The following is a 20,282-nucleotide window of genomic DNA, read 5'->3' on the forward strand; positions in this document are numbered from 1 at the left end:
AACCAATTTGTAATCCACGAAAGGACATCGCCTCCTATCCCATGACTTTTTAGTTTTCGTAGAAGCCTCTCATGAGGGACTTTGTCAAACGCCTTCTGAAAATCCAAATACACTACATCTACTGGTTCACCTTTATCCACATGTTTATTAACCCCTTCAAAAAAATGAAGCAGATTTGTTAGGCAAGACTTCCCTTGGGTAAATCCATGTTGACTGTGTTCCATTAAACCATGTTTTTCTATATGCTCTACGATTTTGATCTTGAGAATAGTTTCCACTATTTTTCCCGGCAATTAAGTCAGGCTCACTGGTCTATAGTTACCCGGATTGCCCCTGGAGCCTTTTTTAAATATTGGGGTTACATTGGCCACCCTCCAGTCATCAGGTACAATGAATGATTTTAATGATAGGTTAGAAATTTAACTAATAGATCAGAAATTTCATTTTTGAGTTCCTTCAGTACCCTAGGATGCATACCATCCGTTCCAGGTGATTTGCTACTCTTTAATTTATCAATCTGGCCTACTACATCTTCCAGGTTCACAGTGATTTCATTCAGTTCGTCTGACTCATCACCCCTGAAAACCATCTCTGGAACTGGTATCTCCACAACATCCTCATTAGTAAACACTGAAGCAAAGAATTAATTTAGTCTTTCTGCAATGGCCTTATCTTCCCTAAGAGCCCCTTTAACCCCTCAGTCATCTAATGGTCCAACCGACTCCCTCACAGGTTTCTTGCTTTGGATATATTTAAAAAAGATTTTATTATGAGTTTTTGCCTCTATGGCCAAATTCATTTCAAATTCTCTCTTCGCCTGTCTTATCAATGTTTTACACTTAACTTGACAAAGCTTATGTTTTATCCTATTTTCTTCAGATGGATCCTTCTTCCAATTTTTGAAGGATTTGTTTTGGCTAAAATAGCCTCTTTCATCTCACCTTTTAACTATGACGGTAATCGTTTTGCCTTCTTTCCACCTTTCTTAATGTGTGGAATACATATGGACTGCGCCTCTAGGATTGTATTTTTAAACAATGTCCAAGCCTGTTGAACACTTTTAACCTTTGCAGGTGCACCTTTCAGTTTTTTCTAACTATTTTCCTCATTTTATCAAAGTTTCCCTTTTGAAAGTTTAGTGTTAGAGCTGCAGATTTACTTATTGTCCCCCTTCCAGTTATTAGTTTAAATTTGATCATGTTATGATCACTGTTGCCAAGTGGCCCCACCACTGTTACCTCTCTCACCAAATCCTGCGTTCCACTAAGAATTAAATCTAAAATAGCTCCCTCTCTTGTTGGTTCCTAAACCATTTGTCCATGAAGCAATCATTTTTTACATCCAGGACCTTTATGTTTCTAGCAAGTCCTGATGTTACATTTACCCAGTCAATATTGGGGTAATTGAAATCTCCCATTATTATTGCACTGCCAAATTGGTTTGCTTCCTTGATTTCTCTTAGCATTTCATCAACTGTCTGCTCATTTTGTCCAGGTGGACGGTAGTATACTCCTATCACTATACTTTTACCCAACACACATGGGATTTCTACCCATACAGATTCTACTGAGCATTTACTCTCTTGTATGATCTTTATCCTGTTAGACTCTATACCCTCCTGGACATAAAGTGCCACACCCCCACCAAGTTGATCCTCCCTATCATTGCGATTTAATTTGTACCCTGATAAAGCACTGTCCCATTGGTTATCCTCCTTCCACCAAGTCTCTGTGATGCCAATTATGTCAATATCATCATTTGCTGCTATACACACTAACTCTCCCATCTTACTTCTTAGACTTCTGGTATTAGCATACAGACACAGACATTTCAAAGTTTGTTTTTTGTTTGTTTTAACAACCTGCTTTTCATTTGTTTGGGATAATTCGGAAATCATTAATTTCGGTGATTTTTTACATATAGGCATATGGACTATGTTTGCTTTTAATGGAACCTCTCTGTTGGGATGCCCTAACTCTCCTGTTTCATTAGTATCCTTCAAGGATACATTTCTCTGAACCATGCACTGCTGCGTGACTGTTGGCTTTCCCCCTTGTTGTAGTTTAAAAGCTGCTGTATCTATCTCCTTTTTGAAAGTTAGTGCCAGCAGCTTGGTTCCAACTCTGGTTAAGGTGGAGCCCATCCTTTCGAAAAAGTCTCCCCTTTCCCCAAAGGTTTCCCCAGTTCCTTACAAAGCTGAATCCCTCTTCCCTGCACCATCGTCTCATCCACGCATTGAAACTCTGGAGCTCTGCCTGCCTCTGGGGACCTGCACGTGGAACAGGAAGCATTTCAGAGAATGCAACCCTAGAGGTTCTGGATTTCAGCTTCCTACCGAAAATCCTAAATTTGGCTTCCAGAACCTCTAACCCAAATTTTCCTATGTCGTTGGTGCCCACATGTACCACGACAGCCGGCTCCTCCCCAGCAATGTCTATAATCCTATCTAAGTGACGCGTAAGGTCTGCCACCTTCGCACCAGGCAGTCCTCACATCCACCAGCCACCCTGCTATCTACATTTCTAATAATCGAATCACCAACTGTTCCTTATTAACCCATTGCACCCCAATTGCAATTTCCCATGTACTTTTTGGCATTTATTTATTTATTAAAAATATTTATGATTTGCATATGAATACAAAACTTGCTAGCGAAATACAAACAATAAGGGGCACATTTTAAAAGGGTTACGTGCATATATAGAAACATAGAAACATATAGAAACATAGAAATGACTGCAGAAGAAGACCAAACGGCCCATCCAGTCTGCCCAGCAAGCTTTACACACTTTTTTCTCTCATACTTATCTGTTTCTCTTAGCTCTTGGTTCTATTTCCCTTCCACCCCCACCATTAATGTAGAAAGCAGTGATGGAGCTGCATCCAAGTGAAATATCTAGCTTGATAAGTTAGGGGTAGTAGGGGTAGTAACCGCCGCAATAAGCAAGCTACACCCATGCTTATTTGTTTTACTCAGACTATGTTATACAGCCCTTATTGGTTGTATTTCTTCTCACCTGCCGTTGAAGCAGGGAGCTATGCTGGATATGCTTGAAGTATCAGTTTATTCTTCTCCCATGCTGTTGAAGCAGAGAGCCATGCTGGATATGCATCGAAAGTGAAGTATCAGGCACATTTGGTTTGGGGTAGTAACCGCCGTAACAAGCCAGCTACTCCCCGCTTTGTGAGTGCGAACCCTTTTTTCTTCTCCCCTGCCGTTGAAGCAGAGAGCTCTGCTGGATGTGTGTAGTATCAGTTTTTTCTTCTCCCCTGCCGTTGAAGCAGAGAACTATGCTGTATATGCATAGAAATTGAAGTAACAGGCTTATTTGATTTGGGGTAGTAACCGCCGTAACAAGCCAGCTACTCCCCCCTTTGTGAGTGCAGATCCTTTATTCCACATTTCCTCTTGCTGTTGAAGCTAGAACGATGTTGGAGTCACAGTAAGCATGTGTACGTTTATTGAATAAGGGTATTGTCTCCAGGCAGTAGCCATCATTCTGGCGAGTCACCCACTCTTCATTGGCGGCCTCTTGACTTTATGGATCCACAGTGTTTATCCCACGCCCCTTTGAAGTCCTTCACAGTTCTGGTCTTCACCACATCCTCCGGAAGGGCATTCCAGGCATCCACCACCCTCTCCGTGAAGAAATACTTCCTGACATTGGTTCTGAATCTTCCTCCCTGGAGCTTCAAATCGTGACCCCTGGTTCTGCTGATTTTTTTCCTACGGAAAAGGTTTGTCGTTGTCTTTGGATCATTAAAACCTTTCAAGTATCTGAAAGTCTGTATCATATCGCCTCTGCTCCTCCTTTCCTCCAGGGTGTACATATTTAGATTCTTCAATCTCTCCTCGTACGTCATCCGATGAAGATCCTCCACCTTCCTGGTCGCCCTTCTCTGTACCGCTTCCATCTTGTCTTTGTCTTTTTGTAGATACGGTCTCCAGAACTGAACACAGTACTCCAGGTGAGGCCTCACCAAGGACCTGTACAAGGGAATAATCACTTCCCTTTTCTTACTCGATATTCCTCTCTCTATGCAGCCCAGCATTCTTCTGGCTTTTGCTATAGCCTTGTCGCATTGTTTCGCAGACTTCATATCATTAGACACTATCACTCCAAGGTCCCTCTCCTGCTCCGTGCACATCAGCCTTTCCCCCCCCCCCCATCGAATACAGTTCATTCGGGTTTCCACTCCCCATATGCATGACTTTGCACTTCTTGGCATTGAATCTCAGCTGCCATATCTTCGACCACTCTTCCAGTTTCCTTAGATCCCGTCTCATTCTCTCCACTCCTTCCGGCGTATTATGCACGTAACCCTTTAAAACCTCTCCTTCGCGCGCTTAGCCTATTTTGCATAGGCCCGGCGACGCACACAAGCCCCGGGACATGCGTATGTCCTGGGGCTTGAAAAAGGGGGCAGGGTGTGGGCGGGGTGGGGCCGGAGCCTCCAGGCACAGCGGCCATTTGCCACTGTGCCTGGGATCGCGGGCTGGCCATTGGCCGGTGCGTGCAACCTATGCCTGCCCGGAGGCAGGCGCAACTTCTAAGTTAAAGGTAGGGGGGGGGTTTAGGTAGGATTGGGGGGCGGGTTAGGTAGGGGAAGGGAGGGGAAGGTGAGGAGGGGGGCAGAAGGAAAGTTCCCTCCGAGGCTGCTCCGATTTCAGAGCGGCCTCAGAGGGAACAGAGGAAGGCTGCGTGGCTCAGCGCGCACAAGGTGCACAAATGTGTACCCCCTTGCACGCGCCGACCCCAGATTTTATAACATGCATGCGGCTGCGAACACATGTTATAAAATCGGGTGTAGATTTGTGCTCGTGGGTTGCGTGCTCAAATCTACACCCGCGTGTAGCTTTTAATATCTGCCCCTAAGAAAACATCTTCATGCAGTATTAAAAAATACATAACAAAATGATACTTAAACTAAACTTGAGCAGTATAAAGAAACTCCAATTAATCAAATAGTGCTACAGACCTCTTGAAAAAGAAGTGCCTTCAACATTTATGGAGCTTAACAACATCTTCCTTCCCCATAGATTATCTGGCAGGGCATGCCATAGAGTTGGCCCAAAAAAGAATAACCACTGCCTAGTTTCCATTAAATGAACAAGTTTAAAGAGTAGTGCATCCATGAAAAACAGGAAGGTACATAATGATACAGCAATTTATGTATTTATTTATTTATTTACAAAAATATATATGAATGCCACTATGCAAAGTTCTAGGTGGCTTACTCTAAGAACATACATAAAATGTAAAAACAAGAACATAAAACCAAATAATTACAAACATAAAGCAGCCAGTATAAACCATTTGAATCTGAATTCATGTCCTCAGCACTCAGATACCTGGTGGACAAGATGTGCCTTTTAGCAACTTTTTAAAGGTTTTTGTGCCTTCAGTGGTCCTTAAGGCCATTGGTAATAAATTCCAGAGCACTGGATTGGCAATTAAAAAAGAGTCTCTGGTGAAACTTGGCTAAGTGAACTTACTGCACTGAGCGCACCTAGCCAGATAACCCTAACAGGTCATTGGTTGAATATGGCTGGTTAGACATAAAGGGGCGGATTTTAAGAGCCCTGCTCGCCTAAATCCGCCCAAATCCGGGCGGATTTAGGCGAGCAGGGCCCTGCGCGCCGGTGAGCCTATTTTACATAGGCCTACCGGCGCGCGCAGAGCCCCGGGACTCGCGTAAGTCCCGGGGTTCTCCGAGGGGGGCGTGTCGGGGGCGGGCCCGGTCGTCGCGGCATTTAGGGGGTGTGTCGGCAGCGTTTTGGGGGTGGGTACGGGGGCGTGGTTACGGCCCGGGGCGGTCCGGGGGAGTGGCCACACCCTCCGTACCCGCCCCCAGGTTGCGTCCCGGCGCGCTAGCGGCCCGCTGGCGCGCGGGGATTTACGCCTCCCTCTGGGAGGCGTAAATCCCCCGACAAAGGTAAGGATGGGGTTTAGACAGGGCCGGGCGGGTGGGTTAGGTAGGGGAAGGGAGGGGAAGGTGAGGGGAGGGCAAAAGAAAGTTCCCTCCGAGGCCGCTCCGATTTCGGAGCGGCCTTGGAGGGAACGGAGGTAAGCTGCGCGGCTCGGCGCGCGCCGGCTATACAGAATCCATAGCCTTGCGCGCGCCGATCCCGGATTTTAGCGGATATGCGCGGCTCCGCACGTATCCGCTAAAATCCAGCGTACTTTTGCTTGCGCCTGATGCGCCAGCAAAAGTAGGCCAAATCGCGCGGTTTGAAAATCTACCCCAAAGTTTAATTCGCTGCTTTCCAGGTAAGCAGCGTGTCCCAGCACCCTCCCCACCTAAATGTTTTACAATTTGCCTTCCCCATCCCAGGATGATGCCCTTCCACCCACCCCTTACCTGCCGGGATCATTGTGCTTAGCGATCCCAGCCACTTCCAGCGTTACTTAGGTAACCAACAGAAAAAAGCCTAAGTGACATTCAATATAAAACATACATAACAACTCAATGTTGTAAATAAAAATGCAATAGAAATGAAAGAACAAAACAAAGATCACAAAAACTTGGAACCTGGAGTAGGAAAGTTTTCAAAAGACCTCTAAATGTTTTAATAAACCCCCACTACTATTTTATTCCCCTTTTCAGCTGAAATTTCCATCCATAAAGATTCAGCATTGCATTTTGTTCCCTGCAGAACTTTTATCCTGTTTGACTCAATACTCTATCTAACATATAGTGCCACCCCTCTACCAATTTGATCCTTCCTCTCATTTCAATATAATTTGTACCCTAATATCACAGTGTCCCATTGCTTATCCTCCTTTCATCAGGTCTCTGAGATGCTAATTATATTTGTCTCTTCATCCAGGGCTATCACTCTAACTCTCCCATCTTATGTTTTAGACTTCTAGTATTTGTATACAGACATTTCAAAGTATGTTTCTTGCTTGTATTAACAACCTGCTCATCCGTTGACAGAGGTAATTTGGAATCTTTCTGCATTTTACTTAAAGGCACCTGATTCCCTTTGGCATTTATTGCAACCTCCTCGCAATTCGGCTTTTGTAAGCACCTTAATACAGAAACCCTGCTGCTCTCCCTCTCTGATTACCTCATCAGAGGCATGGTCCAAGGACAATGATTCATCCTTGCCCTCTTGGACATTTCTGCTGCATTCGATACTGTAAGCCACACCCAACTCCTTTCCCGCCTAACTGACATTGGCCTCTCAGGCGCTGCACTTCGATGGTTCACCTCCTATCTTTCTAACAGACAATACTCTGTTAAGATAGCCAATGATGAATCTTCTCACCAATCCCTTTGCCAAGGAGTTCCCCAAGGCTCCTCCCTCTCATCCACCCTTTTCAATATCTACCTCACCCCTCTCTGCCATCTCCTATCAGATCTTGGCCTCAAATTCTACCTCTACGCCGATGACGTACAAATCATTATTCCTGTTCGCGACTCCTTAACCAATGCCCTTGAATTCTGGAAGAATTGCCTTGCCTCCATAAATACCCTTCTCTCCAATCTCCACCTCGCCCTAAACTCCTCAAAAACAGAACTGCTCCTCATCTCACAACATATTCCCCCCAAACCCGACCTTGCAAATGATCCTGCCTATAATGTCTATCTACCTTATCTACCTTATCTACCTTATCACCACCTTATCTTTGATTCAAGAGCTCTTTTCTCCTATGTCTCAACTCTTACCAAACCCCCAGCACCTACAATTCCAGATGATCAAGCTCTCAACAAAGCGAATGAACTAGCAGACTTCTTCGACAATAAAATCACCTCACTCCTAGCCCCCCTCAAGGGATCATCTACACATCTAAATCACGTAAACAACCACAGCTCCCAATCATCGCACTCAACCTATCAACATTCATCACACTCATCAGTCCAACAAGCATCAATCCCTACAATCAAACAATCACAACCTTCATCGCACTCAACCATCCAACAATCAACACTTTCAACCACCCAACAACCATCACATTTAACCGCCCAACAATCCAACACAACCCTAGCAGTGCTCGCCACCTTTGAGCTTACATCTACACTAGAAATAGAGAATATCCTCAAGAAGATAAAACCATCCTCGCATCCATCAGACCATATTCCGTCAAACATACTGAGTATGATCACTAACATCACAGCCAAACCTATTGCTGACATCATTAACTGCTGTCTCTCCCAAGGCCAAGTCCCGAACCAACTTAAGCTGGCCATGCTCAAACCGCTCCTCAAAAAACCCAACTTGCCCACTTCAGACCCAGCTAACTTCAGACCAATAGCAAACCTTCCTATTATAGCCAAAATCATGGAGAAAGTTGTTAACAAACAACTTTCAGAATTCCTGGACGATAACAACATACTCACCCCAAACCAATTTGGCTTTCGTAAGACCAGGAACACTGAATCACTATTAGCCTCACTATCAGACATCATTATCTTCAATCTGGAAAAAGGCCAACCTTGCCTCCTAGCACTTCTGGATCTCTCCTCAGCGTTTGACACCGTAAACCACCAGTGCCTCCTGCAACGCCTAAATGACATCGGCATCACAGGAGCAGCCCTCATCTGGTTCAAATCATTTTTGGAGAACAGATCATACAAGGTCAAGATAAATAACAAAGAATCTCACGCCATTGATTCCAAGAGGGGGGTACCGCAAGGATCATCGCTCTCTCCGACTCTTTCAATATATATCTTCTCCCACTCTGTCACTTACTCACCAACCTCAAGCTAATACACTTCCTATACGCGGATGACATTCAAATTCTCATCCCTATAGAAGAATCACTACACAAAGCAATGTCATACTGGAATACATGCCTGTCAGCTATCAACAAACTACTCGCCAGCCTCAACCTGGTTTTAAACACAAACAAAACCGAACTCCTCTTTATAGCACCAGAAAACTATGTATCACCCACACCTCCTATCTCTAGTCAACTTACGGATACTTCCTTGCACTCCACCTCTCAACAAGTAAAAGACCTGGGGGTCATTTTAGACAACGGATTCAGCCTCAACAAATTCGTTAATAACACAACAAAAGAATGTTTCTTTAAACTACAGACCTTAAAGAAACTAAAGCCACTCCTGCTATACAGAGACTTCCGCATGGTACTTCAAGCCATCATACTTCCCAAACTGGACTACTGTAACTCCCTCCTACTAGGCCTACCAGCATGCACCACCAAACCACTTCAGATGGTCCTAAATGCCTCTGCAAGAATCCTCTCAAACGCCAAAAAAAGAGACCACATCACTCCAATCCTTCATCACCTCCACTGGCTTCCGATTAAATACAGGATCCAATTCAAGTCCATAATGATGATACACAAGGCACTACACAACATAGCTCCTCTCAACTTAACGTTTCAAATTCAGCTACACACCTCCATGAAACCGACGCGAAGTGCGTATCAGAACAGACTAATCACCCAACCGGCTAAATCCTCCCTGAGGAAACGCGCGCTTTCCACAGCGGGCCCTTCACTATGGAACTCGCTACCTCCAGACCTCCGCCTTGAACCTGACCACGCTACATTCAAAAAGAAACTTAAGACTTGGTTGTTTAAACAAGCATTCCCAGAAAGCTAAAAGCAGGAAGAAAGTCATGTTTCAGACTATTCGCTCTCTCCCCATCCCACAGCATATAACTTCACAAAGAGACCAGTTGAAATAATCGGGTCATTTATTTATCTTATACCTTTATAATCATATATATTATATTCAATCATGTTAGAACCTTATAACCACGCTATTTATTTATTAGGTATTATTTATTAACTGTCAGCAATATATACTAATTCGTTAATTTAATTAATATGTTCAATGTTTATGTTCAATGTCCAATGTTCAATGTTAATTAATATGTTCAATGTTCAATGTAAACCGCTAAATGAAGCGATAGTTCTTGTTTCTTGTAAACCGGGGTGATATGTATTTTATACAGGAACCTCCGGTATATAAACCCTATAAATAAATAAATAATGCAGCCTTGCGCACGAAACCTAGGGGTTCAACTTGACCGGAAACTGAACCTAAAAAAACATTTCAACAAAATCCTCAAAGAAGGCTACTACAAACTCACAAGCCGATACAGTACAGTGCGCTCCGATGGAGCGCACTGTTAACCTGCCCTTGGACATGCGTTTTCCCTTACCCATTATTCAGTAAGGGGAGGAAAACGCGTGTCCAACCCGCGGCACCCAATAGCGCCCTCAACATGCAAATGCATGTTGATGGACCTATTAGGTATGCGCGCGGGATACAGAAAGTAAAATGTGCAGCCAAGCCGCACATTTTACTTTCAGAAATTAGCGCCTACCCAAAGGTAGGCGCTATTTTCTGCCAGCACCGGGAAAGTGCACAGAAAAGCAGTAAAAACTGCTTTTCTGTGCACCCTCCGACTTAATACCATGGCGATATTAAGTCGGAGGTCCCGAAGAGTAAAAAAAAGTTAAAAAGAAAAAAATTTTTTTTAATGGGCCAGCAGCTGTCGGGCCGAAAACTGGACGCTCAATTTTGCCGGTTTCCAAGCCCGTGGCTGTCATTGGGCTCGAGAACTGACGCCGGCAAAATTGAGCATCGGCTGTCAAACCCGCTGACAGCCGCCGCTCTGGGCTAAAAGGAGGCGCTAGGGATGCGCTAGTGTCCCTAGCGCCTCCTTTTGCCCGTTTCTACCGCACTACCTAATTTAAATACTGTATCGCGTGCACAGGCGAGTGGCCTGTGCGCGCGCCGGGAGAGCGGGCATTCGTCCACTCTCCCATGGACTTTACTGAATCGGCCCGTCAATGTGATGAAAAAATTTAAACCTTTACTGCACACCAGAGACTTCCGCACCATCATCCAAGCCACACTCTCTACAAAACTTGACTACTGTAACTCACTCTTCCTAGGCCTCCCCTCCTCCACTCTAAAACCACTACAACTACTTCAGAATGCAATAGCGCAAACTATATCCAATGCCCGTAAATATGACCACATCACTCCCATCCTCAAAGACTTGCACTGGCTCCCTATCCCCTCCCGTATCATCTATAAAACCCTCTCCATAATCCACAAAGCCATACACATTCATAATTCCAAGTGGCTTGAAGAGCCATTCCAACCCATATGCTCGAAGCGCCTCACTAGGGCTTCCAATAATGGGACCCTTCATGTGCCCGCCCTAAAAAAAGCTCACCTCACATCCACAAGGGAACGAGCTATTTCCACAGCTGGACCTACACACTGGAACTCCTTACTGACTAACCTACGGCTCGAAACATGTCCTTCCAAATTCAGAGCTAACTTAAAGACCTGGCTCTTCAAACAAGCGTACCCTCAATAATCCCAGCCCTCCGCTTCTCCCTCTACTCGTCATGCCAGCTCTTAACTGAACCCTTGTACATAGTTCTGTTATAATTATAATTATAATTTATAATTGTTATTTAAGTAGTTAATATTTTACTGGTTTAATGACTACATTTCTTTGCTAATCTTACTGTTCCTATGTAATCCCTCCCCCTATACCTGTTCATTGTACTTTCCACCTGCTGTTATGCTGTAACCCGATATGATGTCGCTACGAATATCGGTATAGAAAAGTTTATAAATAAATAAATAAATAAACCTCTCTAGTGGGATGCTCTATTTTTCCTGTTCTCTTAGTATCCTTCAAAGATACATCATTCTGAACCATGTGCTTCTGAGCGACTGTCGGCTTCCCACCATCATCTGGTTTAAAAGCTGCTCTATCTCCTTTTTAAAGGTTAGCGCCAGCAGTCTGGTTCCACTCTGCTTAAGGTGGAGCCCATCCTTTCGGAAAAGGCCCCCCTTCCCCAAAATGAAGCCCAGTTCCTAACAAACCTAAAGCCCTCTTCCTTGCACCATCGTCTCATCCACACATTGAGACTCTGGAGCTCTGCTGCCTCTGGTGACCTGCGCGTGGAACAGGGAGCATTTCAGAGAATGCTACCCTGGAGGTTCTGGATTTAAGCTTTCTACCTAAAACCCTAAATTTGGCTTCCAGAACCTCCCTCCCACATTTTCCTATGTCGTTGGTGCCCACATGTACCACGACAGCTGGCTCCTCCCCAGCAATGTCTATAATCCTATCTAGGTGACGCGTGAGGTCCACCACCTTCACACCAGGGAGGCAAGTTACCAGGCGATCCTCACGCCCACCAACCACCCAGCTATCAATCTTCCTATTTTATTTTATTTATTTATTTATTTGAAGAGTTTTATATACCGTCATTCGGAAACGTTAAAATAACGCCATCATAATGGTTTACAAAATAGGTTATAGGGAAATGGGGGGTTAACAATGGTTGTAAAGTACAAACTGTTATTAGGCTTAGGAAATAACATAAGTAATGATTAAGTTCAGTTTATGAGTTCTTTCTTATTTAAGAAAAGCATAGATGTGATGAATTTCAATTAATCATGAGGTTGTGTTGGAGGACGGTGATGTTTAGATGATCCTTTGGGTGGATTGGTATGCTTTGTTCCTAATAACTGAATTACCAACTACAATGGTTTCCTAACCCTTCCCTCTTGGACACATGCCTATCCTTGGTGCAAGAGGATACTACATCACCTTGAGGGCAGGTCTTAGCTATAAGATTGCTTCCTGCCTCATCAAGTTGATGCTCTCCTCAACGTACAATTAAGCTCTGGAATTCATTGCCAGAGGATGTGGTTAAGGCAGCCAGTGTACCTGGGTTTAAGAAAGGTTTGGATAAGTTCCTAGAGGAGAAATCCATAAACTGCTATTAATCAAAAAGTAATAGTAGCTTAGGATCTGTTCAATCAGGTCAATTTTAAAAGGAGCATGTGTGCGCCCATAAATGCACTTAAGCAAACATATGATTAATTTTATATCATGCTTGCAAGTACATGCGTAACATTTAAAATATCCCTTCCACACGTGTGTGCAGCCTTTACGTGCATACTCACAGAAGTCCCCATATGGGGGGAGAGAGAGAGAGATAAACAATCTGACACTCTATATATCTCCCAATGTAAGAGGGGCACTTTCAACTCAGGGTGGGTTTGGAGAGGGACAGTGTTTACAAGGATTCTTATGTCTTCCAGGTGACCTTTGCTTTCCAAGGCGGCACAGGGGCTACCAGATTGGAGGTAGGACTTCTCTACTATGTCCCTGAAGGTCTCATCTATATACCTCTCTGTCTCCCTTAGCTCCTCCAGGTCTGCCACTCTAGGTTCCAGAGGTCAGACTCATTCTCTGAGGGATAGGATAGGTGCACACATACAAACTTTCGCCAACTGGGAGATAATCATACAAGTGGCATTCAGTGCAAAAGACTGGAAACCCTCCCTCTCACTGCTGGACTATTTTTTGCATCTTAGTTAATCGAATACTAAACAGAGTGGTATAAAATAAATGTTGAAAAGGGCTGAGGATATAAGTTGAGTCCTGAGGTGCAACAACTAGGGTCCAACTTGAGGAGGAATTGTTAAAGCAAACTTGCTGCTGCCTATTGTTAAAAAAAAAATACTGCACCTTGAATTCCAAAGTGCCAAAGCCTTTCTAATAAATTCAAATGGGAAAGGGAATAAAAGGTCGAAGATATAACAAGAAAAACAGCAATTACAGCATTACCACGATCAAATTCTTGAAGCAAGTAATTTATTTATTTAACACTTTTCTATACCGAATTTCATGAAAAAAATATCGTATCAAATCGGTTTACATGGAACAGGGTCTAATAATTAACCATAAAAACAAAGAGGGCAAAGAGCAAAAAGTTACATATAACAAGGAGGAAGAACTTGGAGGGCTAGAGTAGCCAGGAAGTAAAAGGACAGCATAACTGTGAGGAAACTATAACTGGGCAGAAACTATATGCTGAGACTAGGCGGGAGAGTCTAGTCAGGTAAGCAGAGTCTGGTTGAGTGGAATATTGGCATTTTAGAAATTAAGGGAAGGCTTGGAGGAAAAGCCAGGTCTTGAGTTTTTTTTCGAAAGGTTAGAAGGCAGGGTTCCAATCTTAGGTCAGTTGGCAAGTTATTCCAAATGGCTGGGCCCGCTGTGGAGAATGCTCGTTCTCTGGTGGATGAAAGACGTGTGGACTTAGCTGGTGGGACTTGTAGGGTTCCTTTATACGCTTCTCTGATGGATCTTGTGGATGAGTAGAGTTTGAATGGGATCTGGAGGTCAAGTACTGTAGTGCCAACCAGAAAACCCTTAGCTTTTTAGGAACTGAATAATCAACTTCCATGACTTTTCCATGTAATTCCACTTTACCGGAGAGGGTTTCGATGGCCCGAATGGCCCAATTCTGGTCCGGGTAATCCACAAAGGCATAGCCGGACTTGAGCAGGACGTGGCCGGCCACTGGCAGTTTCCTGTCCCCGAAGAGCTGCTTAAGTTCATCGGCCATCACCGAGGGGCTCAGGTTGCCGATGTACAGTTTGTTCATGATCAGCTTTTTCATTGATATACCATCCGCCACCTCCCCCCCTCCCCTAAAAATATACCAAAGTTAAAAAAAATAATAATTTAATTTAAAAGGTCACCCACACTCACCCCACCAAAACTCAACAGCCAGCACCCCCTCCTTTAAAATTTTTTTAAAAAGTCAGCAAGAGAGAGGGAGGGGCTCAAAATACTGAAAAAAATGCGAATTGGAGGAAGAGGGGTTTGGGGATAGTGGGCAGAGGCGTGGTGTACCCGGGATCCCTGCCCCGAAGACCTGCGTGCCGCGGACACCCCACGATGCCCTGTTTCACCCACAGGGCAGAGAAACGCACTCGCCTGCTGTGTGCGCCTGCTGTGTGCTGTGTGCACACGCCTGCTGTGTGCGTAATTGACTACTGACATAAGTAAAGTCTCTGTAATATGGGTCTTAGCGGTGCAAAATATCACTGATAGTCAGAAAATTATCTAACTGAGAATACTCCACCATTTCTAGCAATGATGTTTGCACATTAATGCTGGTATAGAAAAATCTTAAATAAATACATTTACCCATAGTAGATGGACAATGGAAAGCATGCATCAACATTTTCACCTGCACTACCCATGTGTGCCACCAGGGTTTCACTTCAACCCACTCATTTTTAAAGTAGATTTTTCTAAGTCCACTTAGAAAACTTTGACTAACATGTGCATGGACTTCAGCCCTAAATGCTATGTTAGAAAACTGATCTCTAAGCATGTAAAACTACACACAAAATTGGGGTTTCTGCACATAAATCCTTTTGAAAGTTAACCCATACTGTGCTCAGTTAATGCTACCTGCATAACTTTAGCACAGTGCATTCAATGGGAGAGTTGTCCAGGTATCATATGGACTAGATCCTGGTGGCTATCACATGTATTAATGTGTAAATGGGATGCAAATCTTAGTGCACATCACAAAAACATAACTACATCTCTCCAAGGTTTAAGTTTTTAGCGTTAAGGTTTCTGCAAAGCATTTGGTGTATGCACTTTTTCATGGCACTAATTAATAAGTTATTTTGCATGGTTGTGCATCCCATTTACCTCAGTAGTATAGAATCCTCATTAATATTATTGCAAGCTAGTTTACGCATGTTAACAGTGCTAACAAGCGATAATTGTTTGTGATCATATTTAATGTGAGTCTTAAGACTTCAGAACTTTGCGCACATACTGTTGATGAGGATTGAGCTATGTTTTACAAATGCTTTTAATAGCACTAACAATATTAGAAGATGTCTGAGAAAAGCTCATGAGTTCTTATCCAAAATATACCTTCTCTTCCAAAAACCTGCGCTCCATCCAGGCTAGGGACTCTGCATGCTCTTCGTTTGCTTTATTCAGGCTTGCTTTTATCTAAGGTAGAAATACAAGATACAAGACTGAATTGAAGAAACACATGAAATACACTCTGTTGTTAGAGGCCTATTGTCCATGCAAGAATTGTAATGCAATCTAAAACAAAAACTGCACATTTCATAGTGTTCTTGTATCTTAAGTGGCGGTTCTTTGTGGCCCCACTCTCCTGGCATCCTGCTGGGGCTTCCTCTCCTGGAGAGATTTTGCTGAAGTCTGGCAGGATTGTTGTAACTCTAGTAAGAAACTTAATTTTTAAACAAGTTAAAATGTGCATGCATCAATATTGCACAGAGGCGTGTTTCACCTTGCTCAACTGCCTTTCTGCTGATGCTGTTGAGAATGCAGGGGCTAGAAGTAGGAGTTTCTGGTGAAATAAGTTTTGGAAGTGCATTTATGGAGGGAAATGAGTAAAAGAGAGTCCATGTATTCTGAGGATGAAGGTATGAGCTGCACTGAATCCAGCATGGGCAATAGAATTGAGGGAAGATGATGATTGACGTTATTTCTGGAAGCCAGCAGTATAAAATGGTGACTGAGGCAGGACATAGGCTGCTCTCCACCATGGAAGGACAAATAGACAGATGGACACTTCCTCCCCAAAAAGTGTTCTTGTTTATTGAAGAATATACAAAAAAAAATTGCTGAGCCTCCAACAAAGCTAGCTAAATTTTGGACAGTTAAGTCAAATTTCTACAAAATCTAACCAACTAAAAGGTAGCCAGCCAAAATAAGGGCACACAAAATGTTTGCAATCAATGCTTTATAATATATATTCTACCTTTCATGAATTTCTTTTTTTTTTTTTTCAATTATATTTTTATTGATTTTAATCATATACAATAAGGATTATTACATACCTTACAATTCAGGTTGAGCATTCATATAAAAAGAAATACAAATTTGAAACAAAGTAAAGAATTTTTAGAGTTTTCTACTCTTTTTAAGCATTATTATATCCATATACTATTTCTATCTGCTCTTCATCCTGTTTTAAACATGAAATTGGGGAGAACAAACATAGAAAAGAAGGAGCAATAGAATAAATCTTTTTCAGTGTTAATAATAAGAAAGAAGGAAGTAGCAGGGTTTATAATTAAATATCAGTACATTTAACCAAATCTAGGCTGGGTCACTTTTAGAATTCAAAAATATTTCTAATTGTTCTGGCTCCATGAAAACATATCTTGTATTATCTATTGTTAGAATACATTTACAAGGAAATTTCATTAATATTTGTGTGCCTAATGAACGGGCTCTGAGACAGAGATTCAAAAACGTTTTCCTGCGTAATTGAGTTGGTCTTGTAATGTCCGGGTAAATCCATATTCTTTCACCCAAGTAAAGCTTATTTCTATTCCGAAAAAAGCATTTTAATACATTGTCTCTTTCTGCGGGTACCAAAAATTTCACCAGTAGGATTCCTCTTTTCTCAATTTGTTCTTCCTGAGATGTCTCTAGGAACCCAGACAAATCCTCGAGTGGAGCTAGTGACTCCGGGTTCTGCCCTCGAGCTCCTCCATCCTCTGTCCCTCCTCCTCTCTTAGCTGCCTCTGGTAGGAAATAGACTTTCAAAATGGTAGGCAATTCACCCGGAGAAAAAGACAAAACCTCCCGTAAGTATTCATTTAGCTGTTCCTTAGGAGAAATAATTTTACACTTTGGGAAATTCATTATTCTCAGATTATTACATCTAAGATTATTTTCCAGGTTTTTGAATCGTTTATCGGTCTTTGATTCCCCTTGAATTAGGCCAACCTGAATTTCCTTCATCTGTTTAACTTATTTATTTATTTATTTATTTATTTATTTATTTAAACAGTTTTATATACCGACAACCGTTTGCACATCGTGTCGGTTTACATGTAACTTACTAACCAAAGTATATATATAGGCATTGCCTTTAAAACTTGAGAGTCTAATTCCTGGATTTTAGTGGAATTAGCCAATATCAATGGATTTACCACACTAAGTTGATCTTGAGAGCCTTGAATTACAAGCGTCAGGGAAATTATGGCTTTTTCAAGCACAGAAGCAGCATTCCATAAGGCATCTAGAATCACTGTATCTGGCTTCTTTAACAACTTTGTCTCTAATATATTTACCGGTGTTTTCTCTATTAAGTTCCTCGATCTTCCTAGATCCATCTAGCTTCTCCCTTCAGTGGATTGCGGCAGCGAGCTGCCTATTCCGCTTAGCGTCCCGATGTTCAATTCCCTCAGAGCAGTTAAAACTCTCTCGCCCCATCGCTCCAGCAGCTGGGCCTCCCTCGTTCACTTCCTCCGCCAAAGGCAACTTCGGCCCCAGGGATTCCATAGGCCCAAACGCACCAACGTGTGCAGGGGTTGAGGGAGTCTCTGGTGCTCCAGGGCTCAAAGATGTTTCATCGAGCGGTTCGGAAGCTTGCTCCTCCTCTTGAACCGCAGCTGACTTCCCTGGAGATACCCCCACAGCAGGGTAGAATTCTCTAATCGTCGTCTGACCTGGGGTAGGCATACGGGGGGTCAAGGTCCCCTCCCTTACCTTCTACTTCCTCTTAGTAGTGAGGCATTTTAAATTTAAATCAGGAAAACAATTCCAATTAAGATGACTTTTGAGAGTTCTGCTAACCGCGTCCTTCCTTCACGACGCCATTTTGTTCTCTTCATGACATTTCTAAGTGGATTACTACAGGTATTTCTCTATCCCAAAAGGAAGAATTTGCATGGAGCAGCAGTTACTACCCTAAACAACTTGCTGGGAAGACTGGAGGGACCACGTGTGTCTTTTTCTGCTATCATTTACTGTGTTAATAGATTACTATGTTGGGGCTTACAATCTAAACTGGCTAAATCTTCTCTCACCTGCCCAACTACAAATTAAATGTGGGTGATAGCATTTACATCCCTCCTTCTGCCTGCTGGCTGGAAAAGTCAGTATGAAGCTGACAAATAATTTGTAACATATCATTAAATTCATCCATTGCACCTGAAAACTGGAAGGTGCCCAATGTAACCCTGATATTTAAAAAGAGCTCAGGGCGTGATCCAGGAAACTATAGACCAGTGAGCCTACAGGGAAAAATTGTTGAAGTTATCATAAAGAATACAATTAGAGCATATTGATGGACATGGTTTCATGAGATATAGCCAGCATGGATTTACCCAAGGGAAGTCTTGCATCACAAATCTGCTTCATTTTTTTGAAGGGGTGAATAAACTTGTGGATAAAGGTGAACTGGTAGATGTAGTGTATTTGGATTTTCAGAAGGCATTTGACAAAGTCCCTCATGAGAGGCTTCTAAGAAAACTAAAAAGCCATGGGATAGGAGGAGATGTCCTTTTCTGGACTGAAAACTGATTTTAAGGCAGGAAACAGAGAGTAGGATTAAATGATCTGTTTTCTCAGTGGAAAAAGTAAACAGTGGAGTGCCTCAGGGATTTGTTTCTGGATTAGTGCTTTTTAATATTTTTATAAATGACCTGAAAAGGCACACGAGTGAGGTGATCAAATTTGCAGATGACACAAAATTATTCAGAGTAGTTAAATCACAATTGGATTGAGATAAATTGCAAGAGGACCTTGTTGTTGTGCAGGAGGCAGACCCTTGGGCTGAGGTGAGGTTGGCGCTACCTCCAGGGCAAGCCCTATGGGTCCCCACCATCAGCAGGCGGAGCTGGCTGACTGATGGAGGCTGGCTGGAGCTTCGCCACTACCAGCCCTCGTTCCCCGCAGGTTGAGCCCTTGGCTACCAGGGCCGGTTGGACTTAGGTGGGCCTCCATCCGTGGTCTTCTCTAGGACGACGAGGAGGTCAGCCGGGGCCAGCAGCGTGGTAGGAATCAGTAGTCTGATCTGAACAAGGTGGAGTCCCAGAGACCCGGGCACCAAGGAGTACAGGAGTCAGGCAGAGGGTGCCCAAATAAGAACAGGCTGAAGCCTGAGAGGCCAAGTCCAAAATGAAGACAAGTGGCGCGTCATAGAGCAGGCAAGGAGAGTAGTGAGGCAAGCATGGGTCAATACCAGAAGTCAGCAGAGGGATGGTCAGGCAAGGCAAAGATCAAACCAGGAGACAGGTGGTAATGTAGTCAGACGAAGCAGAGGTCAATACCAGGAGACGAGCAGTAGTGTAGTCAGCCAATACAGAGGTCGAAACCAGGATGTTACGAGCGCGCGCGGGCGCGGTCGTCTCGGGCGGGTGGTGAGCCCTTGGGCCACGGCAGGACCCCAGGAGGAGCCCAAGGCCACACCGTGGGAGGTGAGCTGAGCAGGCATGGTGAGCGAGGCAGGCAGGAACAGAAGCAGGGAGTCCGACCCTCAGCCGGACCTGCATGCCCATGGTAGCCAACACGGGGAAGTTGACTAATGAACGGTCCTCCGACTGTTCCCGGCCCTTTCGGACCTGCCGCAGGGAACGGCAATGGGCAGCAGGCCGGACAGAGGCGAGGGCAGACAGAGTCCTTAAACAGAAGACATCAGACGGGGCAGAAGCAGGCTGAAGCAAGACGGAGA

The 20,282-nt window shown here is 43.7% G+C and overlaps 1 protein-coding gene across 1 annotated transcript in view; it reads right to left on the minus strand.

Annotated features, from left to right (window-relative positions):
* BBOF1 (basal body orientation factor 1) overlaps positions 1 to 20,282 on the minus strand; it is a 375,496-nt gene that overhangs the window by 197,311 nt on the left and 157,903 nt on the right. Inside the window, exon 5 of the mRNA XM_029597441.1 lies at positions 15,713 to 15,793. Coding sequence (XP_029453301.1) covers positions 15,713 to 15,793 — 81 coding nt within the window. The remainder of the gene's footprint in view (positions 1 to 15,712; positions 15,794 to 20,282) is intronic.

This window comes from Rhinatrema bivittatum, chromosome 4, assembly GCF_901001135.1.
Source record: "Rhinatrema bivittatum chromosome 4, aRhiBiv1.1, whole genome shotgun sequence".
Lineage (NCBI taxonomy): Eukaryota > Metazoa > Chordata > Amphibia > Gymnophiona > Rhinatrematidae > Rhinatrema > Rhinatrema bivittatum.